Source organism: Diceros bicornis, chromosome 12, assembly GCF_020826845.1.
Source record: "Diceros bicornis minor isolate mBicDic1 chromosome 12, mDicBic1.mat.cur, whole genome shotgun sequence".
In the NCBI taxonomy this organism is placed as follows: domain Eukaryota; kingdom Metazoa; phylum Chordata; class Mammalia; order Perissodactyla; family Rhinocerotidae; genus Diceros; species Diceros bicornis.
In genome coordinates this window covers 18,952,165-18,968,338 of record NC_080751.1, presented here as the reverse complement: position 1 = coordinate 18,968,338, position 16,174 = coordinate 18,952,165, and the positions used below count along the sequence as shown (strand labels likewise).

The window sequence follows — 16,174 nt, the reverse complement described above, 5'->3', positions numbered from 1 at the left end:
TTTGAATACAGATATTTTAACTGGGCTAATATTGATGAATGTTCATCAAGAAATTCTATTAAGCAACTCCGTTAAGCCAATTTAATTCTTGGATCAATTTCCTATGCAATGTTTTTCCATTTTATTGTAATTTTCACTGGGGTCCAGTCTTTCCTATATTCATTTTATAAGGAAGATTAGTCAATTTTTGGTTCATTTCAAATTTTACCAATGGTATCTTCTGCTACTGAGTTCTCTTGTGGCCACTATAGGAAGATCTGACTTACTTAGGAAATAATACAAAGTGTAAATCATTTATTTTAATCAGGTCCATTTTAATAAAGTATATAGGAGTTTACAACTCAAACAATTATTCATAAAAACTATCAGATACATAAGATAGATCACACAAAGAGTGCAATAACATAAATCCAATAGTCTGCAAATAAGAGGTATTGCAAAAACTGTTAAGATTGACTTTATAAATGTCTTTTTCCTTTCCTTTCCCATGTTCACAGCTCTTGAGATTGCACGCACATATTGTTTTCTGAGGTCTGCTGACCTCAATACTCCTTATGGGGGGTCAACCTCCTCATTCAGTCAACTCAAAAATACAGTCAGTAGAGGGAGTTCACCTCTTCTTCATGGAATGAGTATGGTCCTTGGCCTTTATTTGGTTTCTATTCCCTAACAAGTGACCTTAAATGTTCCCTCTTTCAAAGTAACATCTTGCAGGCCTTGTGGTGTTCTGGTCACTACTGCCCTCCCAACACCACACATGAGCCAAAGGTTCAGGTCAACCCCTACTGAGTTTCATCCTTGCTGATGTGAAGAGCATGCTTACCGTGGAAATGAGACTAAGGCAATGACTGATTTTTCCCACTCTTATCGAGAACAACTCCAGTTCTAATTCACAGAGTTGTTGGCAAATGGAACTGAATTTACTTATGCCAAATACCTACTGTCACCTCTTGGTATTCTTTGGATTGCCTTCATTAAGAGGTCTTAACACCATGGCAGAAAGCATGATACATACATACATACACACACACACACACAGACACTCCATTCACACTTCTCCAACAGGAGTCTTTGGTAAACTGAGAGAATACAATTGACTTCCATTTCAGAGTGAAAAGGCTGCCATTGTCTTCTCTCACTCCCAAAGTCTCACTTTAACTGACATTGGTAAAAACCATATCTGCAATTCCTTGCCAAAAGAAATCAGATTCCTTTAACATGTATATATGGTTGTATTACAATGCAATGCAGATAACATTGACTTGATTTCAAGAACAAAATATTGTTATCATAAACTCAAAACAGTGTCACATATATTGAGACTGCTGGCAAGTAGCTCAGACTAAATTTCCTATGGAATTACAAGTTATGGGAATACTGGATGAAGCCACCAGTGTGCTGGTTACATTTAGTCATTTTTACAAGCTATTCCAGAGTCTCTTCACACATAAACTTCCCTCTGCACTCTATGCCTGTGTTAGATGAAGGTGGAGAAATGCCTTTGGGTTGTGTCTCCTCAGTAAGGCTGGGCTTCTGCCAACCTTCCTTCATCCTAAAGAAATCCATAAGAAATGGGGAAGGTGAGCCCTTTCATTCTTATTTGGAATTATTCCAGTGTGGTGAGATTATCACAGGCTAGGCTGAAACTTAAGAAGAAACTGTTTACAGTAACGAAGGAAGCAAATAAAAATTGACATGATCATTCAATCATACCTCTCATCATCCACTTACTGATACGTCATAATGGGGGAATGTCAAGTGAGGAAATGAAGCAGGCACAGGAACAAGGGAAGTGAGCCGGGAAGACTTGCAGGGGTAGAGAAAAAACAGGAACGAGCTGTGTCGAGCTGTGTCTGGCAGTATTTTAATGATGGGATCTTGCGTACCACACATGGGAGGCCTGTTTCCTAACAAAGGTCAAGGTGCAAATGAGACAGATGGGACCAGGAAGTCAGAGAGCAAGCTGGCATCCTGGGAATCAAGACACTGCCAGAGTGCATTCCCACATCTAAGCTGAGCCAGGTAGTTGTTTTCTGCAACCTAGCAAATTTCTTCTGTAGCAAAAGAACACAAAAATAATTCCCAACTAGATACTACTGTTTATTTTCAAGCATTTTGAAATCCTTCCTTAAGTGAACTTCACAAGTTTGCAAGTGTTCTGGTGGTTAAAAAAAAAAAAAAAGACAGCCCAAAACCACACAAGTGGTAGTTGACAAAAGTATAAGAAAAACCATAAATTTAAATTACATGATTCCATTTAAAATCTTCATGTTTACTCCACCAGGCAGGTTAGAAGAGGATTAGAACTCAGGAGTGGCTGTGGGCACTTACAAGGTGCCCCTGCCTCCTTAGAAGCTGTGGTCTTTTCAGCAGCTCTCCTATGTACCTTTCATCAAAATAATCTGGGTTCCAAATGTCTCAGATAAAACTGCATCTGTGTGACCAGCAGCCATTCCAGAGTTGATTGGCATGTGTTCTCCAATTTCAATTCCAAAGACACAGTAGAGAATAACATCTTTATTAAAGGGACCCAAGTGACTCCGTTTTAAGTAGTATCCTTCCTGCTAGAGAGTTGGATCTCACCCTCCTCCAGTTTCCTATACAATTTCCTATTTGATATAATGCATACCTATTATATGATCTATGTATTGATGACTGTTCTTTATGGGAGCAAATATACCATGATTGAATTTCTGTTGTCAGATCACTCTGGTGATTACACTTACTTTAAATAAAACTGAAAATCTGCTATTTATGTCACTGAAATGTCCACCAAATAGTTGGAAACACTGATATTCATGTATTCTAAAACTTAATAAATAATGGGTCAATAAGATATTGGTATTTTTCTTGAATGTTTACAAAGAAATCCTGGTTGCCAGATTAAACTCAGACCTAACATGGGTTTGTGAAAACATATACACCAGTCCACACATATGAAATTTTCAACTCAACAATGAGCGAGCCCAGAATGAAATAGAGTTTATGACCTAGATTTCATTAGGTCCTGCCCAGCGTCTGCTTCACCATCAAATTTTGTTTATTCCATTTTCCAATCTAACAAGGATTTGGAGCTAAAGGGCTTGTATGTGAGCCCAAGAAACATTTATGTTAAGTATTTTTCACCACATATAAATAACTTCAATAATTCAATAGTGCCTGTTAGTCAATTAATGTGGATTCTTTACGAGTTCATCAGTGCATGTTGTGGTTCAATGCTTTATGTCTAAATATATTCTGGCTCATCGTGCTCCACTGAAATGAAAGGTCACAAGTTTCTGCATTCCCTATCAGATGTGTAAAGCAAATAACACATAAAACAAACTAAAACAAGAAGTGCAGTATATTTTTGACTATATATTTTCCCTTTCCCTTTAGTGTTAACTTGTTGCAGTATAGTTGTTGGAAACATGCATTTGCTACTAATTCAAAGCACTCTGAGCACTCCTGATTCGCTGAAAACTAAATTTTCCAGATTTCCAGATTCAGGATGGCTTCTGGCAAGAACATTTTATCGTTAGATGATGCATTTACCCTATATGATCCAAAGAAGATCAGTGTGGAATTCACTAGTTATTAGCTAATAATTAATGTAATCCAAGTCAAAAAATTTTCATGCATCACTCAGTAAGAATAATACAAAAGTACTTTGCATGGATTTATATTTATTTCCTATTCAAAGAAGGTACTTCAAGTCTCCACTCATCATAGGTCTCCAGTCAGAATAAAAAAGGGTTACAAGCCCGTGCTTGACAAATGATTCAACTATATAATAAAATCACCATGATTTTATTGATTTTACCTTAAGAACTAAAATGATGGCTACTTGTTTAGGAAGGAGTGATCAAGTAATCGAAGGAAAGATATTTTGCAGGGCTGTTATAAAAGTAATCCTGAATATTGGAAAAATGAATTAGAATGACCTTCCACTTTTTAAGAGTTTTTGACTTGGGGTGAGAACTCTCCCTGAATATTCCTGTCCTCTTAGTTCCTGCCTTTGATGGCTTTAACTGATAACGGCCAGGGGAAGAGTTTGGTGTGCAAAGTTCCATATGCATTAGCCAAAACTATTCATACAACTGGAAAGATGATTTTACATCCATTGTTACACAGAACAATCAGAAATGACCCTTGGGAGAAAAGCAAACTCTTAGAATAAACATTTAGCGTCCACCATAGTGAAAGACTGGCACAGTTGAAACCTCAGCTGGAAAACCATTGCTGGTAGCCCTGATCCAGTGCCAATTATTTAAGTTTATCTTTTAACCTGGACATTTTAAATAGGTGGAGACTAAACTAGAAAAAGTCTTGAAAAGTAGCTGTTCATATTTTACTGCCAAGATCTCTGAACTTCTTAAAGAGTATGACACCTACTCAACTGCAGTAGAGTCTGGCATTCAGGCTTGATTCTTGGATGAATTTCCAATAATTCTTAAATCATTAATCTGGTTTGGTAGGCAACTCTCCCAACTTCTCCAGCTAATGGAGAAATCACTAACGTTTACTACAGTCCAGGAAGCTTTCAAGTTGAAACATGGTGCAGCAACTCTTTCCATTAAGTTGAACTTCCTCAGCAGAAATTGTCACATTGAGACGTAAGTTTCGTTTTAAGGCACTAATAATAAAGGGATGAAAATAGCCAGGAATGAGTCAGATCTTTCCAGAGACAGAAGACACTTCAAAAACACAAGTCAGTCACCTATCTGGCCTACTTCAACATCTAAAGAGGACAGAGAATTGAAAGGTTTTCATGGCTAGCTGATTCAGCTCTTTTCCATTCTCCCAGACAAACTTATTTAAATGTCTCAGATTTATATTTCCTCAAGAGGCAGTAGAGAAAGATGGCAAGGATTTGGAAAAAACAAACAAGCAAGCTAATCTAGTAGCCCAGTCTCATGATTAATTAATTCCATAATGACAGTATGGAGTGCTCAGAACTAAGGTTTTTAAGTTCTTTTAAAAATTACTAAGACCACATACCCAGAGGTTGGAACTGTAACAAGGTGCTCTTTTCCATTGTTCTCAGGGGAAAATGTATAAGGATAATTAATTTTTCAAGATCATGTAAATGGAATTTGTTAACAGCAAACAGTAAATTCTGGAGGAGAAAAAATCTACTCTGAAACCTCAGTTCCAGCAGGATTTTCCCGCACCTTCCAGTGAATTCAACTTTGCCACGAGAAAAGAACTAAATAAAAACAGGGCTCAAGTCAGCTATGTCAGGAGACAAACACCAGTCACTGAGTGATTTTGGAGGTAGGCATGATGGGACAGGATTTACCTAAAGAAAAATGTTTCCTGTGCACACACACATGCACACACACACCTGTGCACTCATACTAATTTTAAAAGTGTGGATGTGGGGAAGGCTCAACACTGTTAGACATGAGCACAGATATCTCATCTGTTTGCATTTTCACATAGGAAAGGATGTGACACGCCCGCAGACACTCTCATGCATGAGGGCCAGCCTGGCTTGCACAGACTCAGAGACAGATCTGGAGAATCCTTCTAGAGCTGCTGGTTTTATAGGAATGATTAGTATCTGCAGGATTACACTTCCTCTTGATGTGCAGGAGTTTTATCTTGCATTTCTTTCCAGAAATATCCCCTTTGCAAGTCCTGGAGGGACTAATCTTAATTCCTCGATGGACATGACTCAGAACAGGAACTGCAGGAATAAACTAGCAGTAACATGGCTCCTTTGGGGTTGGGGTGAAGTATTTCTGGATTTAAACAGTTTCTGGGCAAACAAAAAAACAGCAGAGTTCTGAGTGGAGATAGAGATGGAAATGCCCGAAAGTCCAGAAATCAATATAAACAAAAGAAATGAGCATAACTTAAAGGGGTTTCAACTAAGTCTCACTGCAACTGAGTTTGTTGACTGAAGAAGTTCTACTCTGATCCACGGAACTGAAAGATAATAACTGATATATTTCTTCTTAGGAAGGCTCAGCTGGGAGCGATGTGGTGGGTACCGAGGGTGGAGTAGAGACAGAGGCCTAAGGCTCAGGTATCGCTCCTAAGGTTTCGCTTGCCTGATTTTGAAGGAAAGGGTGCTAAAGCAAAAGGATCAGCAGCCGGCAGCTCCATAGTCCTGGAGGAGAGGGATGTGATGGAAACAGAGCCAGCTATCGACTGCTTGTTGGTTTGTGAAACAATTTTGTAGGCAGCGATGGGCTGGGCTTCTGGATTTGGCTCATCTTCTGGGCTATAGTGACGGGAATATTTGGATAAAGACTGGGGGCGGAATGGTTTGCCAGCCACGGGGCCCGTAACAGGTTCTTTCTGGGGCTGAAGTCCTTTGTTTCTGTCATTAGGATGGCCCCCAGATTCCAGGGAGGATCCCCTAGGAGAGGTGCTGTCAAGATGGTCTGCTGCTTGTACAGAATGGGAGGGGAGGTTAGATTGTTGGACAAAACCAGTCACGGAATACTGAGCTCGGACAGAGGCATACACTGCTCGATCAAGGCCAGAGAGCAGAGGGACATCATCTGTCTGACTGAGGAGACTGGCCTGCGCAGGCAGCTCCTGGGAGGTGCTCTGGGCAACTGTTAACTCCTCCATGCTTTTCTTCTTGGTAAAAGGAGCTCTCAAGAACACGTCTGCCTCCTCTGGCTGAGGAGGAGCCACACTGCCCTTGGAGACAAATGGGGCTTTGGAGAAAATGTCCATGTCATCAGTCGGAACCCTTGAGCTCCTGAAAGGGGCTGTGGCAAAAACATCTGGCTCACCGAGACCATCAGCAGTTGGTTGTGTGACAGTTTGGAACTGGTTCTTTCTTCCACCTTGCACTACCTTTGCTTTCTCAGTAGAGATTTCTGGCTGAGCGAATGGAATGGCTCCTCCCAGCTTCTCCTGTGGAGGTTTGCAGCTCTCATCCTCGTCTTCAGACTCCATGAGGAGAGGTCGAGACCCACTGCAGTCTAGCATGTCCCCCTCGAGGTCAGTCCCTTCCTCTTCACTGCTGTGGAATGAGCTGTTGCTTGAAGGGCCATCTCGGGCCAAGCAGTCAGATTCTAAACTGTTCTGAGTTTTCGTGCCAGGTGCTCTGGAGGGGTCTGGATACAGGGGAAGGCCTTTAACACCCGTTGATGCTTTAAAGTGCTCTACAGTTATTACAGGACAAGGATTGGGCTCTCTCTGGAGACCTAGAAAAGCGTAAAATGCAGAATTAATGCATAGGTCAGTTCAACCTTCTTTGGAACATTTAATGGTTAGCCCATGGCTGAAACATTGTGGGACCAAATAATAGATGTTTAAAATGGAAAAGGAAAAACAGAAAAATAAAAATCAGGCAAGGAAACTGCACACGAACTGTAACACAACCAATCACTGTCTCACATTTTGGAACATGATAGGCACAATGTGCAGGAAAGGAGGTGAAGATGTTAGGCACACAGACATTCAGCATAGCTACACAATGCTCCTACTCACGGGGCCAGGCACAGGCACCTGCTCTACCTGGCACTAGCTCACGATGGAATGAAAACAAACCCAGTCACTCATCTCCACATATACCATGACAGTTCTGGATTATGTCGAAATACTGTCTGGGGACAAATTCAATTCAGTATCTGACATGTGGTCCTCTGCTCCACACTGCCTATATCTGAGGACAGAACCACCCCTTGACTCCGAAAAGCAGCAGAACATGGCTGCCTGATAAATCTAAGTTTATTTGATGATTTACATCACAAGCACTACTCAAAGAGCACAGAGTGCCCCAAATATGAATACTAAAGGCACTTTCTAAGGGGAGGAGACAAAATCATATTAAATAAATCACCTTCAGCTGAAGTTGCCCTGGAATTTTGTTGTCAGTCTTCTAAGTTAGCAAAGATCTCCTCTGCTTAAATGAATCCATCATAAAGTTCTTTAAGCAGAAGAAGTAAAATGCATGGGTAATTAACGCAGTATTTGCAAACTCTAATATACTAGTCTATTTCTATCTAGGTAGAGGTGCCTCAGGGTGCTCTGGCTTTTAAAATCAAATAGACAATTATCAGAATGCAAGAGAGCTTACCTTCCAAGAAATATTAGCAGGTTAGAAGTATGTCATTGGGCACATGTTAGCAAGAGGGCAGGAAAAAGGCATATGTAACTAAGCAAGAAGAATCCAGAGAAAGGGTGGTTGGGGGCAAAGGTATCATGTGATCATGGGTTTCCCAACCCACCAGGATAAGAACATTAGGTTCAATGGTTTGGATTCAACAGATGACTCAGAACCTCGGTACAGAGGTAATTTAATCATCCCCTCCCCACATTACCCTCTCCCCTTCTGTGCAAACAATTAGCTAGCAGAAACTTCCGCTAACAATTATCCCCTGCTAAAGCTGCTGCTTGAATTAAGCACACAGAACACAGCAGAAGCGGCATCAAAATCAGTTTATTGGGAAACCAGTCACTTAGAGACATTACATTATAAAGAGATGTAGAGAGAGATCTGAACATTTTAGAAGATACTGTACAAAAATACTATGTTTCTCTGAATCATATAACCTTTTAGCAGTGCTTCTTTTTAAACAGTTCTGACCTTAAATACTATTTTCAGAAACAAAAAAAAGGGGGTCCCCCCCATTTTTATTTCCCTTTCTAACAGTTTGAATGCGTTTGGTGAATTCCAAATTAGAGTCTTAAAGTTAAATTCTGTACTGGTGCCAAATGGCTTTCTGAATAGTATTTGAAGAATATGATTTTGAAGAGGATAAATATTTCCTTGCATTACAACTTTAATATGTGCACCTACATGGTGATGCGAAAGCATCAGTCAGCTGATAGGAAGTAAAAGTAATACCTGCTCCCTCGCAATATATGTGGAAAGACATAATCCTAACCTCTAAGGCAAGTGTACTGATATTAGTCACAGTAATATCTGGGTAGTCACAGTAATATCTAGGTACTGATATCACTGTACTGATATTACTGTCACAGTGATTCCCAGATGATGATTTCTGAGAGGAAATTCAAATGAAAGGGGGCAAAGAAGTTTTACAAAATGAGATCCACCGAGCAAAGTGGTATGAGAGGCTCCCAAACTCCTTAAACCACTTTCTAACATAGCATCAATTGGACGAAGTTTTCAGTTGTCAAAACTAAGGCACAATTTCTCATCTTCCAAAACTACTCTGAAAGTTGATGTTATTAAGCTGTTTCGATGGGAGAGCAAAACAGCTCTTAGGAAAAAAATGGTAAATTTAGTCAAGCTAATGACCCTCTCTGGCATCATACAGATCAATAAGGAAAATGGAGTTTTCTGGCGTTTGACTGGAGTTAGTGTTTTGGGGAACTTTAAATTGAATTCAGTCAAATCAGCTGCCAAAAGGCAGCTACCTATAGAACCAGGGGCACTTTGGATGCCTGCAGTGTCAGGCTGGGTTCGTTTCCCAGTCAGGGAACCACACCATCCACCTGCTGGTTGTCATACTGTAGCAGCTGTGTGTTGCTGTGATGCTGAAAGCCATGCCACCGGTATTTCAAATACCAGCAGGGTCACCCATGGTGGACAGGTTTCAGCAGAGCTCCCAGACTAAGACAGACTAGGAAGAAGGATCTGGCCACCCACTTCTGAAAAAATTGCCCATGAAAACCCTATGAATAGCAGCGGAGCACTGTCTGATACAGCACTAGAAGGTGAGAGGATGGCGCAAAAAAACCAGGCAGGGTTCCGCTCTGCTCCACACAGGGTTGCTAGGAGTCCAAATCAACCCGACAGCACTAACAACAACGTGTTACATTACATTTTGAGAACTGTAAAGAACCGAGTAGGGGTGCCCATATCCAGAGTTGAACAGGAGAGAACATGCTTATCAAAATTACCTCTGTTAAAAAGTGGGTTCTTGGTCAAGTTAACTGGAAACTTGCCAACTCAGGACATATTCTATGACCTTCATGGTGAGTAATGGGAAAATCACACTTAAAAACTCCAACAACTTTTTAAAATTCACAGTTACAAAAATACTATAACATCAAGTTGGAAGGGAAAACTAGTCTCCTGTCCTTCAAAACAAAGTCAGACCCATTTCATATCTCTCTTTTAGCATGAATCTGCTTTACAGGATTGGAAAAGTACATTTAAAGGATTCTCCTGAGAAGGTCAAGTCTCTCAACCTTCCATTCTTTTTAGAGGAGTTGCAGTGTGACCAAGGCAGAGAGCAACCACCCTCTACGACTCTCCAAGCCTGGTACTCTGGAGACCAAAGAAATGCTGGTAGATATGGGGAAGCGCAGACATCCACATTCCCTCAGGGAATTTTGCTGGTGGCAGCCCAAGGCAAAAAGCAGTCAAGAGAGAGAGTCTAAATAACTGTAAACAGAACATAGACATTAAACCTTGTTGGCAGTTAGAGGTCTTTTCTGGAATATGAGTGTGGTCTTGCAGGGAAAGCAAGTGTTTTTCAAGGTGAACAGTCCTTATATATGAAGATGGCTTTGTACTGTCAGGAAAATGTGTTTGAAGCAGTTTGCCTACTAGCAATGAAGGATTTATACTAATTTAACCTCAGGCCTTGGCCCAGTTCCTTCGGTAACCAACAGCATGCACAGCAGATGCCCTGGGACCACAGAGCTCAATAAAGCTAGCCAGTTGTTCCTGAGGGCAGTGGGAGAGTTTAAACCCAGGACCTGGCCTCACATTCTGTACAAGGGTCTTCTTTATCATGAAGCCTAAAATAGGACATTTTGTTCTAATTCCCTCAAACTGGGTCATGTCTCTTTTTATTTTGGTTTAGCACATTAAATTAAGCAAGAAGTCAAAACACACTTCTTTTTCTTGCTCTGATGTAGGACTGTGTGCCAGGTTAAGGTTAAGCACACTTTTCAACACTTCCAATAGGGATAACTCCATCTCTACTGAGGCTCCAAATTATGTGGATTTCAGTAAGAGCTCATATGCTTCAGAGAGTAGGAAGAGAGTCCCAAAAAGTATTTGATGACTTGGCAACTATCATCACTAACTCCCTATTAACTTCTAAAGCAACCAAAAGCGTAGAATGATTTGGGATAGGTTTATCCTGGAAATTTTATCTGATGGACATATTGAGGGTCATCAGACTGCTTTTGAAAAAATCAAAATCTGAGGACTTAAATTTCAGGCTGGATATTCCTTAGTGCAATATATCATGCACAACCAGAATTTTACTTTCCCCCATAAAATAACAGTTACAGGGAGTATCAAAGACATAATTCTTGCCCAAAACTGAAAATGAAGACTTGGAGTATTGAGAAATCTCATACAGTTAGCCACTAGAAAGCAAAAATCCCTTTGGAAGAACTTCAGAAATGCAGCACCAAAGTTGAAATTCATACTCTGAGAGCCCAATCAGGGAATCCAGAGATATACATCAAATTAATAATTTCTATGACCTTTGGTTTAGATAATAAAATTAAGCATGTAGTTCTACCATATGTTGTATAGTTGCATTAAAATCCACAACTGGGGAATAAGGGATCTGATAGGAACCAACACTGGCTAGTGATGCTGTGTTTCTCAAGCCAATGGAGTAATTAAATGAGAGATTTCTCCCTGGGCATAAAACTGCTGTTGCCAACATAAAATGTTTAATTAAATTGGCCTGGGTATATTAAAGATTAAATTAGAGGAGGGTAGCTGTAAATCTGTGCTCTATTTTCAAATCCATGTCTGGTCATGTCAGCTGCAGGCTCACAGGGGTTTTATTCTCCCTGACCACAAGGTGAAGCCAGGGAAGCCATGACTCATTAAAATGTCCTCAGCATGCCTCTCACCCGTGTCTGCACTTTACTTGTGTACAGGTAATTATTGTCATTCAACAACGTCTTTAAATCCTTTTTGCAAAAGTGGGTTTTCAGATCAGAAAAACAGCAGCTATTTTAAGTTATTTACATCTCTGAACATGCTTCAGTTTGAAGAGACAAAAGTCTTTATTCCCCTGAATGTTTACATAAGAAATTTGTTTACAGACGTGTTTTTTATACAATACTTGTGTAGCAATGTTCAAATTTCACATTTTTACTGCAAAAGATAGCTTTGTGTACCTCTGTTTACTTTGTCTTCTTGGGGAGGACAGGATAAAGACCTGTGGTAAATGCTCCACGTGACAAGGTGGTGTGCAATAGGGCAGTAGAATACAGGACACTACATCCAAGTGGGAACCAAGAATGTGTGTTCCATCCTAGCAACTACCACCATTTGGTACCTTTGCATAGGTTAGCATTACCCAAAGAAACTCACTCCCCCACCTTAGAGAAAGAAAACCCCAGAGAAACAAAATAGTATCTTATTACAGATTATTTGAAATAGAGGCTGTCTGGGATTCATTCTGACTCAAGAAACTTAAGCGCATCCAACTTCAGGAACATTACTAGCGTGGAAAAGGAAAAGGCTAACTTTGTGTTGGTAAAATTACAGGCTCTAAAGAGGAATAAAAGATAGCTTTGTAATATCTGGAGTATTTCAGTAAAGATTCCATTTTAAATATTCATGTGATAGTTTCTCTGTTCTGCCTGGCAGCATCTAATTTGCTTAACTCAGTACTTCAGGCAATCATGTCATTTTTATCCCCAAACTCTAAGTTAGTGGCTACAGGATCCTGATAATCGCATAGACTGAGAAAGTTAAAGACTCCCGGACATACAAACATCATCACAGGAAACTTTATTTTGGTTCAAGGTATCTACAGCGTGCCTTTGTTCAGCTGAGCTCAGATCCCTCCATACCTCTGGGCTGAGGTCAACCCCAAAGGTCCCCTCCTTCCCACAGCACTGCTGAAGGCAGAACTGTCCCCAACCTGGGGGAAGGTTGTGTTGGTTTGAACCAAAATGATCAATTATCTGTCAGGAGAGTAGGAAAAAAGTATTATAAACAAAACTAATATTTCATCTTGACAAAAACAGATTCTTTTCTTGGGTTTGTTCCCCTATAATTATTAGCAATCCAAGTTATATAATTCTAATTCAGGAAGAGCCAAGTCTAATATCAAATGACACTGAACAAAGTGACAACTTCTTTCAGAGGTATTTTAAAACCCATATCTTTCAATTTTCTAAACCATACTAAAGACAGGCAAAATTACAGAAATTCCCTTATTCAGAATATTAAGGAAATTAAAACTGATTGTTGTCACTTTCCATTATAAGGTCCTCTCTGGGAATTTTCTGTGAGTTATTCTTTTTACCGTCTTCAATACTAACCCCTCTTCATCTTAGGTGGGTGATTTTGCTTTTTAGAAACAGCTAAATGTTACTTACAACCAAGAGTGGTGGAAAAAGATCAAGAAAGAGAACACACTTTTCAGATGCTGAAAGCAATACTAATTAGATAATAATACAACTGATTTTCGTATATCTTATTACCTTCCTTGATGGTATTTCGAAGGAGAGGAGTTTCAAAAATAACTTAAATGATGGCAGCATCATTAGAACAAGTATTAGCTTCCCAAGTAAAACCAGATGCTTTTGAAGGAAACAACACTCAATTAGATGTCAAAATTCTGATATGTCTGCTAAAGAAATCATTAATTAGAATCACATTTAGAAGTGTCCATTTAAACCTTATCTCCTCTGAGGCCTGTGTTTTTAAAAATACTGGGACTTGAATTTGGTGATCTAGTTATTTGAATGCTATAAAAGGAAAAAAAAACAATGTGTGATGTTTTCTGGTATAGTTACTACTCTTACACAGCCAGAATAAAAGCAAATCAGAAACATATGCTCACAATATTTGCCCATTTTTAAATGGCAGATCACTGATTACACATTTTAAAAGAACTGAAATCTTCTGATACTGTTTCACTGGAATAGGTAGGGGTGCGTGTGTGTGTGTGTATAATATTAAAAAAAGGAAAATCTATGTCCAAAACTCTGTGATGACTTAGGCTTCTATTCAGATAACCAAGAAAGAGCAACCCAGTTTAGTAAATGCCCACTATAATTCTCTAAAATGTAAATACTGCTACAGTTATAGTAAGAACTACAGAAGATAACTGAAGAACATCAGGATTATATAAATCCTTCATAGTCCTTCCAAAGCATAATAATATATATGTAGGATCCTAGAATTCTATAATCTTAAAGACCATCTAGTCCAAACCCATCATTATATAAATAAGGAACAGCAGCTCTGAGACGTGAAGCACCTGCTGAAGGCCACTTGGCGAGTGACTGGCAAAGGTCAGGATGAGACCCCAAGTGGCCTGTCCACCCAGGCTTCTTCTCCCCCCACCCTGCCTCAGGTTCCCACACCTGTGAAATGAAGTGGATGGACTAGAGGATGGTCTCTAATGTCCCTCTTGAGGCTCAGTCTAGTTTCATAAGTCTATCAATTATCAGCACACTACACTCATCTCAAATAAATCCTTTTAGCTCAGGAATGATGCTATAAACTAACGGAGGCCCCATTTACTGAGTCACTCATATGTATTCCTTAACAGAAAAATAATTCTCCCCTTTGAGGCCCTACTCCTAAAGAATAAGCCTAAGGTAATTTCATGTAATTATCTCCCTCAGCCTTCCTCCATCCAGTCTCTGGCTTCCAGTCTGTCCATTTTCATTAACAGCCTTCATTAAGCTTTATTGAGCCAGATCATTAGGTAATATATCTCAATGTGATTATGGGTAATACATGAAAGGAACAATTTAGAGACACTTACCTAATTTCTAAACTGTACTCTTCATGGTTTCAATTAAATTGAGAAACTAGATATTTCATTATATTTCTAATATGTATGTATGAAAAAAATCAAATTGGAAAACATAGGCATAAAGCATTATTCTTATTTAAAAATAAACATTTCCTTCATTAGTTTATACATTCTTTCTGTGTCCAGGAAAAAGAATAGAATTTTGATCTTCAATAATATTTCTGTCCATAAAGGGGCAAATCAAGTCTCATTTTCACTGCTATCCAATGATGGAGAGCTCTTCAAGGATATCTTTTTTTATCCTTTTATCCTCAGCAGGAAAGTTGCGCCTCCCTCAATTTTGGAAATTAATCCATTATCCTAATAGAGGCCTTTCCTTAGCTCCTTAGTTTCAGCTGGCATGGGAAATATTTCAAGTCAGAAGGAAGACTGAAAGATTCAGACTTTTCCTCTGATGCCTTTCAAAGGCTGCTCTCATATCGCTGGGGTCAAAGCTGGACCTCCAAAGTGCAGTGTTTTGCAGGCTGTTGTTGCCGTTCAACTTTGTTTTTTTCCCCTTAAAGTGCAAACGTGAGGAAGAAGAAACAAAAGTACTAGATAGAGAAACAAGCAAATGGACTTGGAATTTTATTTGTACAAGTCTGATCAACTAAGAGTTTCCCTTCTGATCGTGGAAAATGGCATTCGAGGAAGAGAACCACAATGGGGTTCTCTGTGCCCATCTCTTTTCAAAAGGGTGATTTTATAAGACTGCTTTCCATGTAAGGGAAAAAAAAACACTTCCATGAGTAAGGACATATACAGAGGGTGACCATGAGGCATACTGTCATGTCAGTGCAGGGTCCTTTATTTATTTTATGAACAATTATTCTAAGGTTAGTGAGGAACTATGCTTTGTTTTGTTTTTTTAATCTAGGAAGCCAAGGAAAACCAGCTGAACATATTTCATTGGCTGCATCCTTCAATTCAAACATCAGAGAGAAAGGTAAGTAGCCAGGGTCAAATTGTGCCTAGCTTGTCAGCACACTTATTTCTGCTTATCTGAAAATAAACAACATGCTTATTTTACAAAGACAGAGGACCAGCTGAAAGCTTATAGCAACATACAAGTCTACTTAAAATGATTCCATATGTTACACTGTAGGATTGCTGTGTAGTTATACAAGGGAAAGAGATCAAAACCCTGTACAGACACCTGATATCGGACTGGAAACGCCAAGTGGAAACAGAACTATTCAGTGTCTTCATTTATACACAATTTACAATATTTGATTCAAAATAAAAATCACAAGAAAAATACATCTGTTTCTGCTACAATTCCTTCCCCTCCCCCAGCCTCCCCCCAATGAAAAGTCTTCTAATAAAAGGTTTCATATTACCACCATTGTCTTGTTTTGGTCTAATTCTGAGATCCCGGCATGGGACAGTTAACATGAAAAGGAATGGCAATATTTGGGATTTATATAATGTACACATCATATCCAAGGATCTCAAGTACTTGCAGTCACGTCTCCAGATCTGAGAAATCACGGTTCAATGGAAGCCAGAATGCTGGA

General features: G+C 39.5%; 1 protein-coding gene across 8 annotated transcripts in view; it reads right to left on the bottom strand.

The window, feature by feature from the left end:
* Positions 1 to 1,243: 1,243 nt before the first annotated feature.
* AAK1 (AP2 associated kinase 1) overlaps positions 1,244 to 16,174 on the bottom strand; it is a 165,705-nt gene continuing 150,774 nt past the window's right edge. For all 8 annotated transcript variants that reach the window (XM_058551033.1, XM_058551035.1, XM_058551037.1 and 5 more), the window contains one exon: positions 1,244 to 7,151. In XM_058551033.1, coding sequence (XP_058407016.1) covers positions 6,010 to 7,151 — 1,142 coding nt within the window. In that variant the 3' untranslated portion in view covers positions 1,244 to 6,009. The remainder of the gene's footprint in view (positions 7,152 to 16,174) is intronic.